A 14,107-nucleotide genomic window follows, 5' to 3' on the forward strand; every position below is an offset into this window, starting at 1 on the left:
GTATTCTTCAGTGTTTCCTCTGCTCAGTCTGGTAACCTTGTACCTCTGTGTCTGTGTTTTTTGTTTACTTTCGATTGTTTTCATATTAATCTCATAATCTACTTTGTTCATTTCTTACTTTGTTACTTTCTAATTATATTTTCTTAATAAAAGAATATTTTACTGTTTTCTACTATTAGCACCACCAAAAAAAGAAAAGAAAAATTATGTAAAATATATCTAACATAAAATTGACCTTTTAATCATTTTTAAGTGTACAGTGGCATTAGGTACATTTATCATTGTGAACCATGCATCTCCAGAACTTTTCTTTATCATCCCAAATGAAACAATAACTTCCTTTTCCTCCCCCTTGCAGCCCCTGGAAACCATTATTGTACTTCATGAATTTGTCTATTCTACATGCCTCATTTAAATGCCATTATACATTGTCCTTTTGGAACTAGCTTCCTTTATTCAAGCATTTTTATTGGTGTCAGTTTGGATAATTTATGTAATATGTAGTAATGCATTGAAATTAGTCTGGCATTGTCTACCAAGTAACTCCTTAGCACTGAAGTCATTGGTCATAATGACTATGTTTTCCAATTGTTACTTGGCCTTCACTGGTTTTATAGCTCAATTATTAGTTATAAACTGGGATAGAGATTTGCATGTAACACGTTTACTGGGGAAGTATTTTCTTCTTATAGCACCTTGGAGGGAAGGCAGAAGTATTGGATAGATGAAGGAAATGAGACATCATGTGATCAGAGCTAAGGCCAATCACATAGGAAACTCTGGATCTGGAATCCCCTGGGCCAGGCTCTCTTAGGCCAAGTACAGTTCTTGGGAATAGACATAGCTCAGAGCTATTAGCCACTAACCCTCCCAGCAGCTGGGGGAATAGGTTCTTTGGTCTTGAAGGAGATTTTGCTATCCATTATAGTTCCTGTGAAGTCTGAACAAGATAGGGATGCCACTTGCAAATAAAGATTTTCCCATCTAAGAAAATGCTATTGATTTTGACATATGTATTGAGGCTGGAGAATGCACAAATAGTAGAATATATGAGGAGACTGTGTAGTGCAGTACTTAAAAGCATGGGCTCTGAAGTCAGACCACCTGGGTTGGTGTCTTAAGCCTGCTGCTTACTAGCAGGATGAGTAGATGTGTAACTTCCTTGTGCCTCACTTTTCCATTTTCAAAATGGGATAGGAACATTGTCTCTTTCACAGGGTTGTTGTGAGAAACGAGATATTGCATATGAAGTACTGAGATCAGTACATAACAATTGCTCAGCTAGTGTTAGCTGTCATATTATTATCTTTATGTTACCACCACCTTTCTGCTACCATTGCTATTAGACCTGAGAATTTCAACCATTCTCACAAACCACTAGGAACCTGTTGTGTAACCATACAACCACAAGTGCAGTTCCCTGCCAGTTCCCTGCCCTTTACTATTGATTGCAGTCCGGGGAATTGAACCCAGGGCCTCACACATGCAAGGCAAGTGCTGTACTGCTAAGCTATATCCATTAATCTATAACCTCGGTCCTTTTAAATTTTTTGAGACAGCTTCTCTCTAAGTTGTCCAGTCTGGCTTTGATTTTGTAGTCCTCATACCTCAGTCTCCCAAGTAGTTGGAATTACAGGTGTATCACAGCAACCTGCTGCCTTGTATTTTTTTTTTTTTGTTTAATATTTTTTTAGTTATAGTTGGGCACAATACCTTTATTTTATTTATTTTTATGTGGTGCTGAGGATTGAACGCGTAGCACCTTGCATGTGCTAGGCGAGCGCTCTACCGCTGAGCCACAACCCCAAGCCCTTGCCTTGTATCTTTTAAACAAAATTTTGCTTAAATCTGTCTTGCCCTACTTTTTAGTTTTAGTAATTTGATTCTTTTGCGGACGAGGGGGCAGTCTTGTGAAGACCTTTCAAGTGGTATTTGTTAAATATCAAAGATAAAGTTGGGGCTGGGGTTGTGGCTCAGTGGTGGAGTGCTCACCTAGCACACGTGAGGTACTGGGTTCAGCATCACATAAAAATAAATAATATAAAGGTATTATATTCATCTACAACTAAAAAATTTTAAAAGATAAAGCTGGTTACAAATGTACTCTAAAATTATTTTAGATGTAATCATTTACTTAGCTGCCTTTTAAAATAAGAAAATAATGCCGTCTTATTTTTATAAAAGAGTCCCTGACCTACAGAGTTCCAGAACCAGTGAGGATAAGCATTCTACTGAAACCCACAGACTCCTTAAAGTTTCTCAGCTCTTCATATCATCTGGATCCTCTTCCCCTGGCTTTCTCCTTCAGTATTTTGAAGAGCTGGAGTCCATAATGGGGTTAACATTCTTGTTTAAAGATGTGTTCTTGGATTATCATAGTAAGCAACATTATTCTTGTGAATTCCATGTATGATTTTCCCTAAGCACCTTTAATAATACATTTAGTATTCATTCAGTACCTGTTAGATGCTGAGGATTCTAACAAAGAAAAAGAAAATTCTTTCTGTCTTGGAGGAAATATGTGAACTCCTGGAATCAAAGTCCATTCAATTACATGCTATTAGATGTCCTTCACAGAGTACTCAGAGAACTCAGAAGACTCTTTATACCTGGGAAATGGGAAGGAGGCACAGAGATGAGCTTTGGGCAGTTTAAAACAGTAATGGGGAAAATGATATACCAGGTAGGGAGGGCAAAAGCGGGAGACATGAAAGAGCAAATCATGTGTTTGAGGAACTCTGCAGAGTTGATGTACACAAGGTGGTACACAAGAGTGGTCAGAGGTGGCCTCAACAGAATTGGCCTGGTGGTACATGGAGCTCAGGGGTCAAGAGTATCTCCTGTAGGTGGTAGGGAGGGAGGAAGTGACATGATCAGTTTTGTTCTAGAAAGATTATCCAGAGGCCTTAGGGAAGACAGATGAACAATGGATATCAAGGTTTCTGAATGGTACTTGAAACAATATTACACCTTTGAGACTCAATAAATACTTCTAAAAAGTGTGAACACAAGATAAATAAATGAGCTTTAGGGACTAGGTGTATAGGAATGTGATTTCACTGTTTGTTTGTACTTAACCAAAGTATATTTTAAGAACTTATATAATTCACTTATCTACATGTGAGCTGTTAGATTAATATGACCCTTTGATTTTATTGAAAAAGAGGTATAGCAAGTAGACATTTGTTGTCTCACAATGCCTTGTTTGTGTTTTGAAATGCTTGCACCCCTGGCCTGAGTCTAGAGAGTGAAACTTTGTTAGAATGGGAGTTGAGAACAAAGTTATTGGACAGGATGGAACAGACCTTGGCTGTACCAGCCTGCATTGTGCAGGTCCATCTCTTTGGATTACCAAGTCCAGGACAGTCCTGAACATAAGTGATGAATCTGTTTGGTCTTGCAGGGACCATAGGAGCGTGACTTGACTCCGAGGCTATCTCCAAGCACAGGGAACTAAGTTTTCTCTGATTCCCTTAATTGAGCTGAGTCTCCTTCCCTCACAGCAGTCTGGGGACATCTGTGCTCTCTGTTTTGTCTTCTAATCACAACAGAAACATGAGAATAATTCTAATAAAATGTGACTTTTAATGAGGGTGGACTGTTCTGGCCTGTAAGCTTGAGAGAATTAAAGTGCTCTTGATCCTATAATTTATCAAGAGTCTAGAAAATAGTGTAAATTTGTTTTCTTGCTTTAGATTTGCAGCTGTGTAATCCTGAGCAAGTTATTTAATTTCTCAGCTCAGTTTCCTCATCTGTAAAATAGGGTTATAAAAATGATATGTAAGAATTTTACAATATAGGATTGAGCTCTGCTGTTTGCCAGCAACATATGTATAATGATTTCTAAATTAGCTAGGTGCCTCCCTTATTTCCATATTGCTTGTAATTGTCAGTTCTCTTAGTAGTCATAAACAATATGCCTGATAGGTTGCCGACAGATAACATACGTAGTCATAAACAATAGATAAGGAAGAATGCCAGTCTACATTATCTGTTGGCAATATTTGATTGGCTTGATTACTCCTTCCTTGAAAAACTGCCCTTGGTTTCCCTAACACCACTTTTCACTAGAAACTGCCCACTGTTCCATTCACTCACTCATTTGTGGTTTTTCCTGACCACCTCATTCCTTCTTTTAGTCTACCTTATTTTTTCTTCATAGCATGTATGACTACCTGTAATATACATTTCCTTACTTATCTATTATTCTGTGTTTCGAACTAGAATATAAGCTTCATAAGAGCAAAAAACTATCATTAGTTCACTGCTGAATCCTCAGGACTCATCTAAAACAGTTATTCACTCAGTATTTACTGAATGAGTTTTTTTCCCCCAGTGCTGGGACTCAAACCCAGGACCTCACACATGCTAGGCAGGCTCTCTCCCACTGTTCTATATCTTCAACCCTAAAGAATAAATTGTGATATCTGGAGGTGGTCTTGAATCCATGTCCTTAAGAAGTTTATTATTTAATGGACATATAATCCATGACCTTAATCCAATGTGATAAATGTTGTAGCCAAATAGGTACATAGTATTACTGAAGTACAAGAAGAGGGCAATTAATTTTGTCAAAGGTAGTACTTAGAGAAGGATTTACTCAGAAAAGGTGATATTCAAACTATAACTGTGTGAGAGGAGTTAACAAAGTTCTAGATTAGGGGTTGGCAAACTTGACAAACTTTTTCTATCAAGTGCCAGCCAGACAATAAATAGTTTCAGTTTGCAACCATTCATTCTCCATCACATCAACTCATCTCTAATTCTGTAGTGCAAAAGCAGCCATACACGGTATGTAATGAATGAACATGACTGTGTCCAATAAAACTGTGGTCACAAGAATAGGTGGTGGACTAGATTTGGGCAGTAGTTTGCTGACTGCTGTTCTAAAGACCTGCCTGAACCTGTGAAGTCAGACTGACACTGTCTGCTAGTGTGCAGGCTTCAGGATGCCAAGTCCAGTCTTTTCCCTTCGTATTAGCTAGATGTTTTTGGTTACCTTCTTATAATTCTTGGTATACTGCCCTTTGTGCTTGGAATTTAACAAAGGCATATTTAGTGATAAATCATTCGTTCTTGTATTCATTCATTCAACATAACCCAGTAGTATTAGTTCCCACTATAGTGGTGTGAGATCCTATGGTAGGTTTTAAGGTATTGTTCAATGAGAATAAACACAGATATATAATCCTTGCCTTTGTGAAGTTTGTGGCATAAAGGAGGGACACTCAGTTGATAAGCTACAGTCAAATAGATACGTAATTACCAAGGTGGAGAGATATTACCAAGGGAAGTAAGGGTGCTGTATGAGAATAGTATAAAAATAAAAGCCAATAACACTGACCAAATTAATAATGTGTACTATTTAGTAACTGTGCCAAAAACTTCATATAGATGATCTGATTTAATCTTCAGAATGACTTTATAGATGATAAATTTAGTATGAGGCAGTCAGAGAAGACCTCTCTGGGAAAGGAGCACTTAAAATAAGAACTGATTGAATAGAAGTTAGGCAAAGATTGAAGGGGGGCCATGTGAAGCAGAGGAATAACATGGTCAGAGTTATAAGGGTGGATAAACTGGGCATTCTCTACAGATGCAAGGGGCTAAGTTTTAGTGAAGCAAAGAGTAGCAGGAGATAGAATAGGTAGGGGTAAGTTAGGGAGGTTGTTATAGGCCAGAATAAGAAACAAGACTTTATTCTAGGCCCAGGAAGTCATTGAAAGGGAGCAACATGTTTCAATTTGCTTTCTTTTTTTTTTTTTTTTTTTTTTTTTTTTTGAGAATGGATTGGCAGGGGTCAGAACTTACTATGGTGAGCCAGGCAAGAGAGGATGGAGGTTGGGACCACAGTGGATGGTGACAAGAGAGAATGGCAAAAAGGTGGACAGATTTGATATATTGATCTAGCCATAAAATACATTACTTGCAGTTGGATTGGATATAAGATGGTAAGCATGAGAAAGAAATCAAGGAGATTTCCGTATCGTTTGAACAGTAGGGAGGGTGGAAGTGCTAGCCACTGAATGGGAAGGGAAAAGTGTAGATGCAGAAAGTTTGTGATGCCTATGAAATTTACAGTGGAGGTGGAAGATGGGCAGTTGAAAGCCTGAGGCTCAGAAGAGAAGTCAGGTCAAGCAATACAGATGTGGGAATTGCTAATATATCATTTGTACTTACATCCATCTACCTGATTAGATCAGCTAGATAGAGTATAAAGAAGAGTGCCGAGGACAGGGCCCTGAGAAGTTCTCATGGTAAGAAAGCTGGTGTTAGAAGAACAATAATTAGCAAAGGAAACAGAGGGAGCAATCAAGAGAGAAAGAATATGGGAAGTGCTCTGTCATGGAAAGCAAGAAAATACTTGAAGAAAGAGGCAGTGGTCAACCAGTATGAATGCTCATTTGAAGATGATAGCCACAGTATGTTTGAAAATTGCCATCAACAGAGAAGCATGGTCCAGGCATGGCGGCACATGCTTATAATCCCAGTGACTCAGGAGGCCGAGACAGGATAATCAAAAGTTTGAGGCCAGCTGGGAGAAGTTAGTGAGACCCTGGACTAGGAATGTAGCTCAGGGGTAAAACACTACTGGGTTTAATCCCCAGTACTAAAAGAAAAGAGAAAAGAAAGAAGAAGCAAAGTATGATATCTCCCATCTCTTAGGGGGGAAAAACTTTACCCCATATCTCCCTCTAACTGCTGCTGCTTTTCTCTGCATCCCTAAAAGTCTTCATAAAAGGAGCAGTTGTCTCCATCCTCTATCTTCGTTTCACTCCATTTAGATTTTTTTCCCCCCTATAGTCAACTGAAACCACTCAAAAAGGTCTCCAGGGCTGCCTTATAAAGTATAGTTTCATGTCTCTGTCTTCATCCTACCTGATCTGTTGGCAATATTTGATTGAGTTGATTACTCCCTCCTTGAAAAACTACTCTTGGTTTCCCCAAAATCACTTTCCACTAGAAATCATCTGCCAGCTGCTATTTGAGTCAGTTTGACCGATCTTTAAATGAATATAAATGTACCGGAGTTTGATTCCCCAGCACTGGAGACACACACACACACACACACACACTTACTCTCACACACACACACACAAACACAGTTATATCTCTCCTCTGTTCAAACTTTCCAGTCACTTATTGTTTCTCATCACATTCAGAATTAAATCCACACCCTTTGCCCTGGCCTACAAAATGGAAGTCATCTGGCTTCTGCCCATTCTTCAGCTGCATCTTATACCACACTGGCCTTTGTGCTATGTCTTGATCCCACCAAGCTCATAAGGGCTGTTATGCTTGTTATTTCCTGTGCCTAGAAAGCATTTCACTCCAATTTGCATGGTTCACTACTTATCATTTAGAACTCTGCTCAGATATAATCTCCTCAGAGAGACCTTCCCAAACAACTCTATCACTGCTTCCCTATCACTTTTTATCCTTTTACTCTTTTGTTTTGTTTTTCATATCCCTGTCTGAAATTGTTTGCTTATTTATGAACAGTGTCCACTTTCCCCACGGAATGTAAGCTTTCTGTTTCTTGTCACCTAAGCACTTCTCTATTTCCACTGTCCAAACAATGCCTGGCATACATTTGCTGGTCCATAAATATTTTTTGAACGAACGATGCTAATTGGTTGAAATCGATGAGGTCGGAAATATTTCTGTTGGATTTGATAGTATGCCATTTGTCAGTGTCCTTGCTGAACAGTTTAAATGGAGCACTAAGGGTGCAAGTCAGAACAAATTGATTAAGGAGAACCTGGAAGTAAGTAATTAGAGAAAAGATATTAGACAACAGTTTTGAGAAGTTAACTGAGAAGACAGACATGGGACTGGTGGTATCTGCAGAAGTTAAGTGAGGTCAAGAAGATAAATCTTTGAGGTAGCAGTAATAAATGTAAATCAGAGCCCAAATGACAGGGTTAACCTTTATATGGGAGAAACATGTAAATGACAAAGATAGCTATAAATGTAGACTTGTGCAGTTTGTGGAGGGAGAGAGAGTAGAGCCCTAACCTGGTTGCTATAGGAGAAATGGTGCTAGGTACTAGGTGGAAGGGGAACCAGGCCCTGTGGAACGTGAAGGAGGCTTGCCTGTCTTTGCCAAGCCAGAAGTTACCGTTGGGGCCCTGGGGGGTTGCAAGATTCCTCTTTTTGACATTATTTCAGGAGCCTCTAGATATTTCCTCTCAGTGAGCAGTCCTGGCAGATGGTGGATGGGGAAGGCAGGATAAGGGAAGAGGTAGAAAGTAGCACCTATCTATGTATCTCCTTGTTTTAATCAAGAATGATATTCTCTGTGTTGGGAAATCATTTGGGTTTATGTGATAGAAAAAAAAAATCATCTCTTTTTCCTTCTTCTCTGGCATCTTCCTCTAGATGGAGTCTTTTGAGGCTGGAAGAGAATATAGGGTTGACCCTGCATACCCCAAATGCCATCACAATTGGATGTGTTTGTGCCTCCACATATTTGAGTGCTCTCTGTGTGCTAAATACTGTTTTATGCTCAAAGGATAGAGCAATGAATGAAAGAATCTCTGCCTTCTTCATAGAGCTTTTATTCTAACGCCGGGAGACAGAGAGTAAACACATACTGAAATGGGGTGGTCATGTCACCCTGGGCCCTGTGTTTTCCCCCTTTTACTCCATGCCCGGTAGCCTGTGGTGGCAGAGGGAGATGCACTATCTTTCCCTTGCTCTCTTTCTCTCTCTCTCTCTGTTCCATATCCTACCATCTACAGAAGCATTGAATGAGCCCTTCTTCCTCATCAGGGTGTTTTCCTAAGCAGCTGACTTGAGCTGCTTAGGAAACAGTAATGACTTGTTCTTTTCTCTTGGTTTTAGATGAGACTCCAATTATTGCAGTGATGGTGGCCCTGTCCTCTCTGCTGGTGATTGTGTTTATTATCATAGTTTTGTACATGTTAAGGTGAGTATGCTAATGTTTCTGCAGTTTGTTTCAATACTGCAGAGTCTCAGTAAGCCCACATAGTCCAGAAGATAGTAGGATAAGGACAGTGAATAGCATGGAAAGGGAATGACTCATGACAGTGCTATAGCGCTGCTCAAGCAACTCCTAAAAGGGCCCCAGTGAAATCACATGCATAACAAAAGCTTATTTTAGGGCTGGGGATATAGCTCAATGGTAGAATGCTTGCCTAGCATTCACAGGGCCCGGGTTCAATCCCCAGCACTACAAAACAAAAAAAGCTTGCTTTGTTTTTAATTGGGACTTTGCCCCTAAACTCCTCTGGGACCCCTTGTCCTGATATAAACCATGGGAGTAATAGCTTCCTCTTTCTGGCCTTCTTTCAAGGGTCTGTAGACATTACCTCCTCAAACTGTGAGCTGAAGAAAGGAGAAGGAACCCAAAGGATAGAAGAGGGTGGTACATTGGTTCTCTTCCTGCTGAAATTGTTGCCCTGACCACCTGTGTTTAACTCTGCCTTATCTTTGGCTTAACCTGATCTGTTTTCCCTCTGTTCCTCTGCAGAAAAAAAGTTGGGGAGGGATTTTGTATCCACTCATGCCTCCTCTACCCTCACTTTAATTTGGCCTGTGTCTCTGTTATTCTGTAGAAGTGTGCCCAGATTTGTATCAGTCTAATCTGGAGCTCTCGTCCCTGCAACTCCCAAGCTGTACTAGGGAAATACCAGGATTTTTGTTGCATATAAGATCTTCTGTTGTCCCCTACCCTCATTGAATTCTACTCACCCTATCTCTACCTGGTGTGGCTGTGCAGTAGTGCGTTCTAGAACTAGACCTGTATAGAGGAGCCAAACAAGCCAGAATATATTGGTAGTGTTACTTGGATTGGAGTCTAGTGTGCCAAGAGTAAGCACGAATACCTTGAGGTGCTCCACAGAATGGAGCTGCCTCAGGATGTGAATTAACCTGTTTCTAAAAGAGCCTGAGTATTTGATAGAAGAGAGTTAGAAAGACTGAGTCTGAGCAGGAGTACAAAGCCAGTGATTAGCCTGTCCTGCCTCTATGCTTAGTTTTTCATTAAGAACATTTTCTTCTTAGGTTTAAGAAATATAAACAAGCTGGGAGCCACTCCAATTCTTTCCGTTTATCAAATGGCCGCACTGAGGATGTGGGTAAGGCATGGGGACCCTTTACAGAGAAGAAAACCAAAATATTAGGGGTTTCTCCATCCTTTAAAAAATAGTAAAACTACTTTTAAAAAAAGACTGTTGAAGAAACCAGCTCTGGTTCTGGGAGCCAAATCCTCAGAGCACCTGAATGACCTTCCCTTTTTCTGCCCTGCAGAGCCCCAAAGTGTGCCACTTCTGGCCAGGTCCCCAAGCACCAACAGGAAGTACCCACCCCTGCCTGTGGACAAGCTGGAAGAGGAGATTAACCGGAGAATGGCCGATGACAATAAGCTCTTCAGGGAAGAATTCAACGTGAGTTCTCTGTTGTGACTGGTGTATCAGCAGGACAGAAGGCAGACCTAAGGTCAGGCCTTTTGAGTCAAGAGTGAAAAACAGGTTTCTAATGGTTGAGAAGTGAAAAAAGATTTGCTTTGCCTCCCTCATCTACCCATCCATCTATTCATCCATTCATTATTGCATCTGTTACTTCATTGTTTAATAAATACTTACCAAGCATCTCATGTGTGTTAGGCAGTATTCTGGATGCCAGAAATATGATGGGGAGCAAAACCAGATCCAGTCCCTACTTTTTAAGGAACTTACTGCCCTTTAGGGAAATTCCACAAACAAAAGTAATGAGTAATTCAAACAACAAAATAGGACATGAAGGACTGGTACATAGTTGTAGGAACCCATATTAAGAGGTGACCTGAGGGTTGGGCTGTAGCTCAGTGGTAGAGCACTTACCTCGCACATGTGAGGTACTGGGTTTGAGCCTCAGCACCACATAAAATAAATAAATAAAGATATTTAAAAAAAAAAAAAAAAAGATGTGATCTTTTAGAGTCTAGATCTGTGGGCCAAAATTTCTAGAATAGACAATAGAAGTAGATCAGTGTGGAAAATGGGAACCATGGCAGACTGCAATAGAACAGGTTTCATCTTAAGTGTTGAAATTCTTATATTTTTTTATAACTCCATGAAGGAAATAGAATGTGTCTAAACCACCAGTTGGGGATCCTAGCCCACCAGTTCTCATCACAGGTCAAAATTTTTGATGAAGAAATAAGAGGAAGGGGAGTAGGGGACATTTCAGGCACTAGAAATAGCAGAAGAAAGTTGTCAGGAGTGAGGGAAGAATATATTCAGGAAATTAAAGAATGGTATTCTATGGAGAATAGCCTATGTAAGATAAGAATAGTTACGGGGAATACAGCTGGGGGTTACAGCAGTTGTTAAGACCAGAAGAGCTTGTATGATGGACCTCAAGTGCTAATGATTAAGGAAGAGGAATGGACTTGACACAGAGGAGCAGTTCCATACCTTCACATCTTTCCACTGATCCATTTGTCAGCTTTGTCTTGTAGATTGGCTCTTTTCATGATGTCAAAACAGCTGCCCCAGTTCTAGGTGTTACATGGAGATATAATCAGGTCCAGTGGGAAAATAATGACTGTTTCTTCCTTTTGTCAATGAGGTACATTTTCCCAGAAGCTTCTGGAGGCTTCCCTGTTACCTATTTCTTCTTAAACAAACCACAGGAAGGGAAAAATAGGGTTACTGCAGCTAAGATCAGTCCAGATTATTCCTGGGCCTAAGTGGACAGCCTCCACAGAATGGGAACACTTGTAGCAGGGAAGAAAAGAGGAATGATTATTGGGTGGGTGAGTTACCACTTTTGTGTTCTACCACCAAAGGGTCAAATCACTAGGGTCAAATCCTGAGCAAATTACTAGCTTCAATATAAACAGATGAAAGGGAGGCAAGACTTGTAGTTGGAGACCATTTACCAGGCAAGAGTTAATGGAATAGCTTGAACCCTTTTCTTTGACTATTGGAAAAATGATTGAGAACATTTACCACATTTCACAAGACACCACTGTAGCACCATAGCTGGATTTGTGATAGGCATTATACTGTGTGTTGTAATCTGTAATACCAACTGCTCCTGGATGATGGGGTATATTGCCATACATTTCCGTGAAATGAAATGAGTTTCTTTTCAGAGGTAATATTCCCTGAGAGCCTATAATAAAGCATTCCTGGAGTACATTCCTGGAGTATGGTATTCCTAGGATTTCTCTTCATACTCATTCAGAGCTATAACTTAAGTACATCATTCTACAGCAGACTACTTCCAGCATGGACCAGCATGTCACGCAGAGTCATCATATACAGGCTGGCCTTTTTCTTCCTTGGTCAGCCATTGACATCAACAGGAAGTCAGAAGTGTCTGTTGAAGTAATGGGTTATGTGGCAGGTATTCTGTATACATCACTTCCAGCTATGATGGATTTCTGGACATGTTCAGATTTGTAGCTTATTGCTCATATAATACTACCTAGTATATGATGGGAAATTGAAGTCATTTGGATACCTAGTGTCCCATAATCAGGCTCACATTCTCCATTCTACCTCAATTCTAAGCTGGGAGCATGGTATTGCTAACAGGATTATGGTCTTTTTTCTATATCATCGGACTTTTTTTTCATTGTGATTCTTTTTTGCGGGATGGGTACCAGGGATTGAACTCAAGGGCACTCAACCACTGAGCCACATCCCTAGCCTGTTTGTATTTTATTTAGAGACAGGATCTCACTGAGTTGCTTAGCATCTTGTTGTTGTTGAGGCTGACTTTGAACCCGCAATCCTCCTGCCTTAGCCTCCTGAGTCTCTGGAATTATAGGTGTGTGCCACCACACTGGGCTCATTGTGATTCATTGTTCAGCCTTACCGTAGACATTTTATTTAGAGCTCCACAGAATCTACAGAGTCAGTTTCTCCCTGACCTAGATTAGCTGGAGAGCCTCTTCTTTTCAGATAACTCAATAAATAGTCCAGAACAGTATATCAGAATGTAGTATATGCTGTCTCCAAACCCAAAGTAGCCCAGAAAGCATTGCTCTGCTTTAGTTGGGGAGATGTGGTAGAGCAAGAAATAGTGACTTTTCCTTTATTTTGGAGGAGAAAGCCCTAACAAGCTGCAGGCCTTTGACCTTCAGAAAACTCAGCTGAGTAACCAAGCCAATGTTTTCTTATGTCTAGCATGTATATCTAAGATGCATAATTTCCTGTTCTTCAGGTTTTTTCAGCGTGATATCATCAGTATGGTTGTCAGGGTGATGTCCTGTGAAACAGTGAGAAAAAATCCTGATGAACCAGATTGCAGCACAGAGAGGTCAGGATGATTTATCACTGAGTTAGCTCCTTTCATGAGAGGGATACTGCTTCAAGTAGTCTGTGCAACTTGGAAAGAACATCAATAGGGATTTTCCAGGCACTGTGGGCTGTATGTTAATCTGAGGAAGCAACTATAAGTCTGTAGCTCCAACTGATTTAGTTTACCATAATCTGTTGAGTTTCTTAAAGACCATCCATCAATCTCTTGTGTTAAATGTGTTTGGTGGCTTGCAGAAAACATCAGTAATGGTAATTATTGAACACTCACTCCATTTCATCATTAAACTCAGGGATTGTAGTGGATTATCTCATCATTGTCCTGCAGGTTTTTGTTTTTGTTTTAATTTGAGACAGGCTCTTACTATGTTGCCTAGGCTGGCTTTAAACTCATGGGCTCAAGCAAATTCTTCCACCCCAGGCTCCTGAGTACCTAGACTACAGGTGCACACCACTGAATCTTTTAAGTCTTCTGTAGCACTTATCTCTTCTTCATCTAGAGACTTAACCTTTTGGTAAAGAGAGATCACTGTTCTAGGAGCTGGCATTTGCTCTTTCTATATATTCTTTATTCAGTGAATTAGGGGATCATTGTGGGTGTTTTGCTGTCTAATAGGTAGCTCCTAATGTGAGGCCAATTCAAGCTAAAATTTATCCTATCACCTGGCCTGCTAAGGCTCCATTCTGATCATCATATCATAGTGGTGTTCTGGGTTCCCAGGAATAAGTTAGCCCAAGACCAGAACCCAGTAGACTCCAAAGTATGCATTTCCCTTTACTCAATGTACCGTTATCATCATGGTAAATAACTAAGATTCTTAGGAGAGGGT

The 14,107-nt window shown here is 40.1% G+C and overlaps 1 protein-coding gene across 7 annotated transcripts in view; it reads left to right on the top strand.

Annotated features, from left to right (window-relative positions):
- Positions 1–14,107, top strand: part of Ptpra (protein tyrosine phosphatase receptor type A) — a 122,849-nt gene that overhangs the window by 73,525 nt on the left and 35,217 nt on the right. For all 7 annotated transcript variants that reach the window (XM_015482273.2, XM_048811214.1, XM_015482281.2 and 4 more), the window contains 3 exons: positions 8,848–8,932; positions 10,030–10,103; positions 10,276–10,412. In XM_015482273.2, the coding sequence (XP_015337759.1) occupies positions 8,848–8,932; positions 10,030–10,103; positions 10,276–10,412 (296 nt within the window). The remainder of the gene's footprint in view (positions 1–8,847; positions 8,933–10,029; positions 10,104–10,275; positions 10,413–14,107) is intronic.

The sequence above is a fragment of the Marmota marmota genome, unplaced genomic scaffold (genome assembly GCF_001458135.2).
Source record: "Marmota marmota marmota unplaced genomic scaffold, marMar, whole genome shotgun sequence".
Taxonomy (NCBI): domain Eukaryota; kingdom Metazoa; phylum Chordata; class Mammalia; order Rodentia; family Sciuridae; genus Marmota; species Marmota marmota.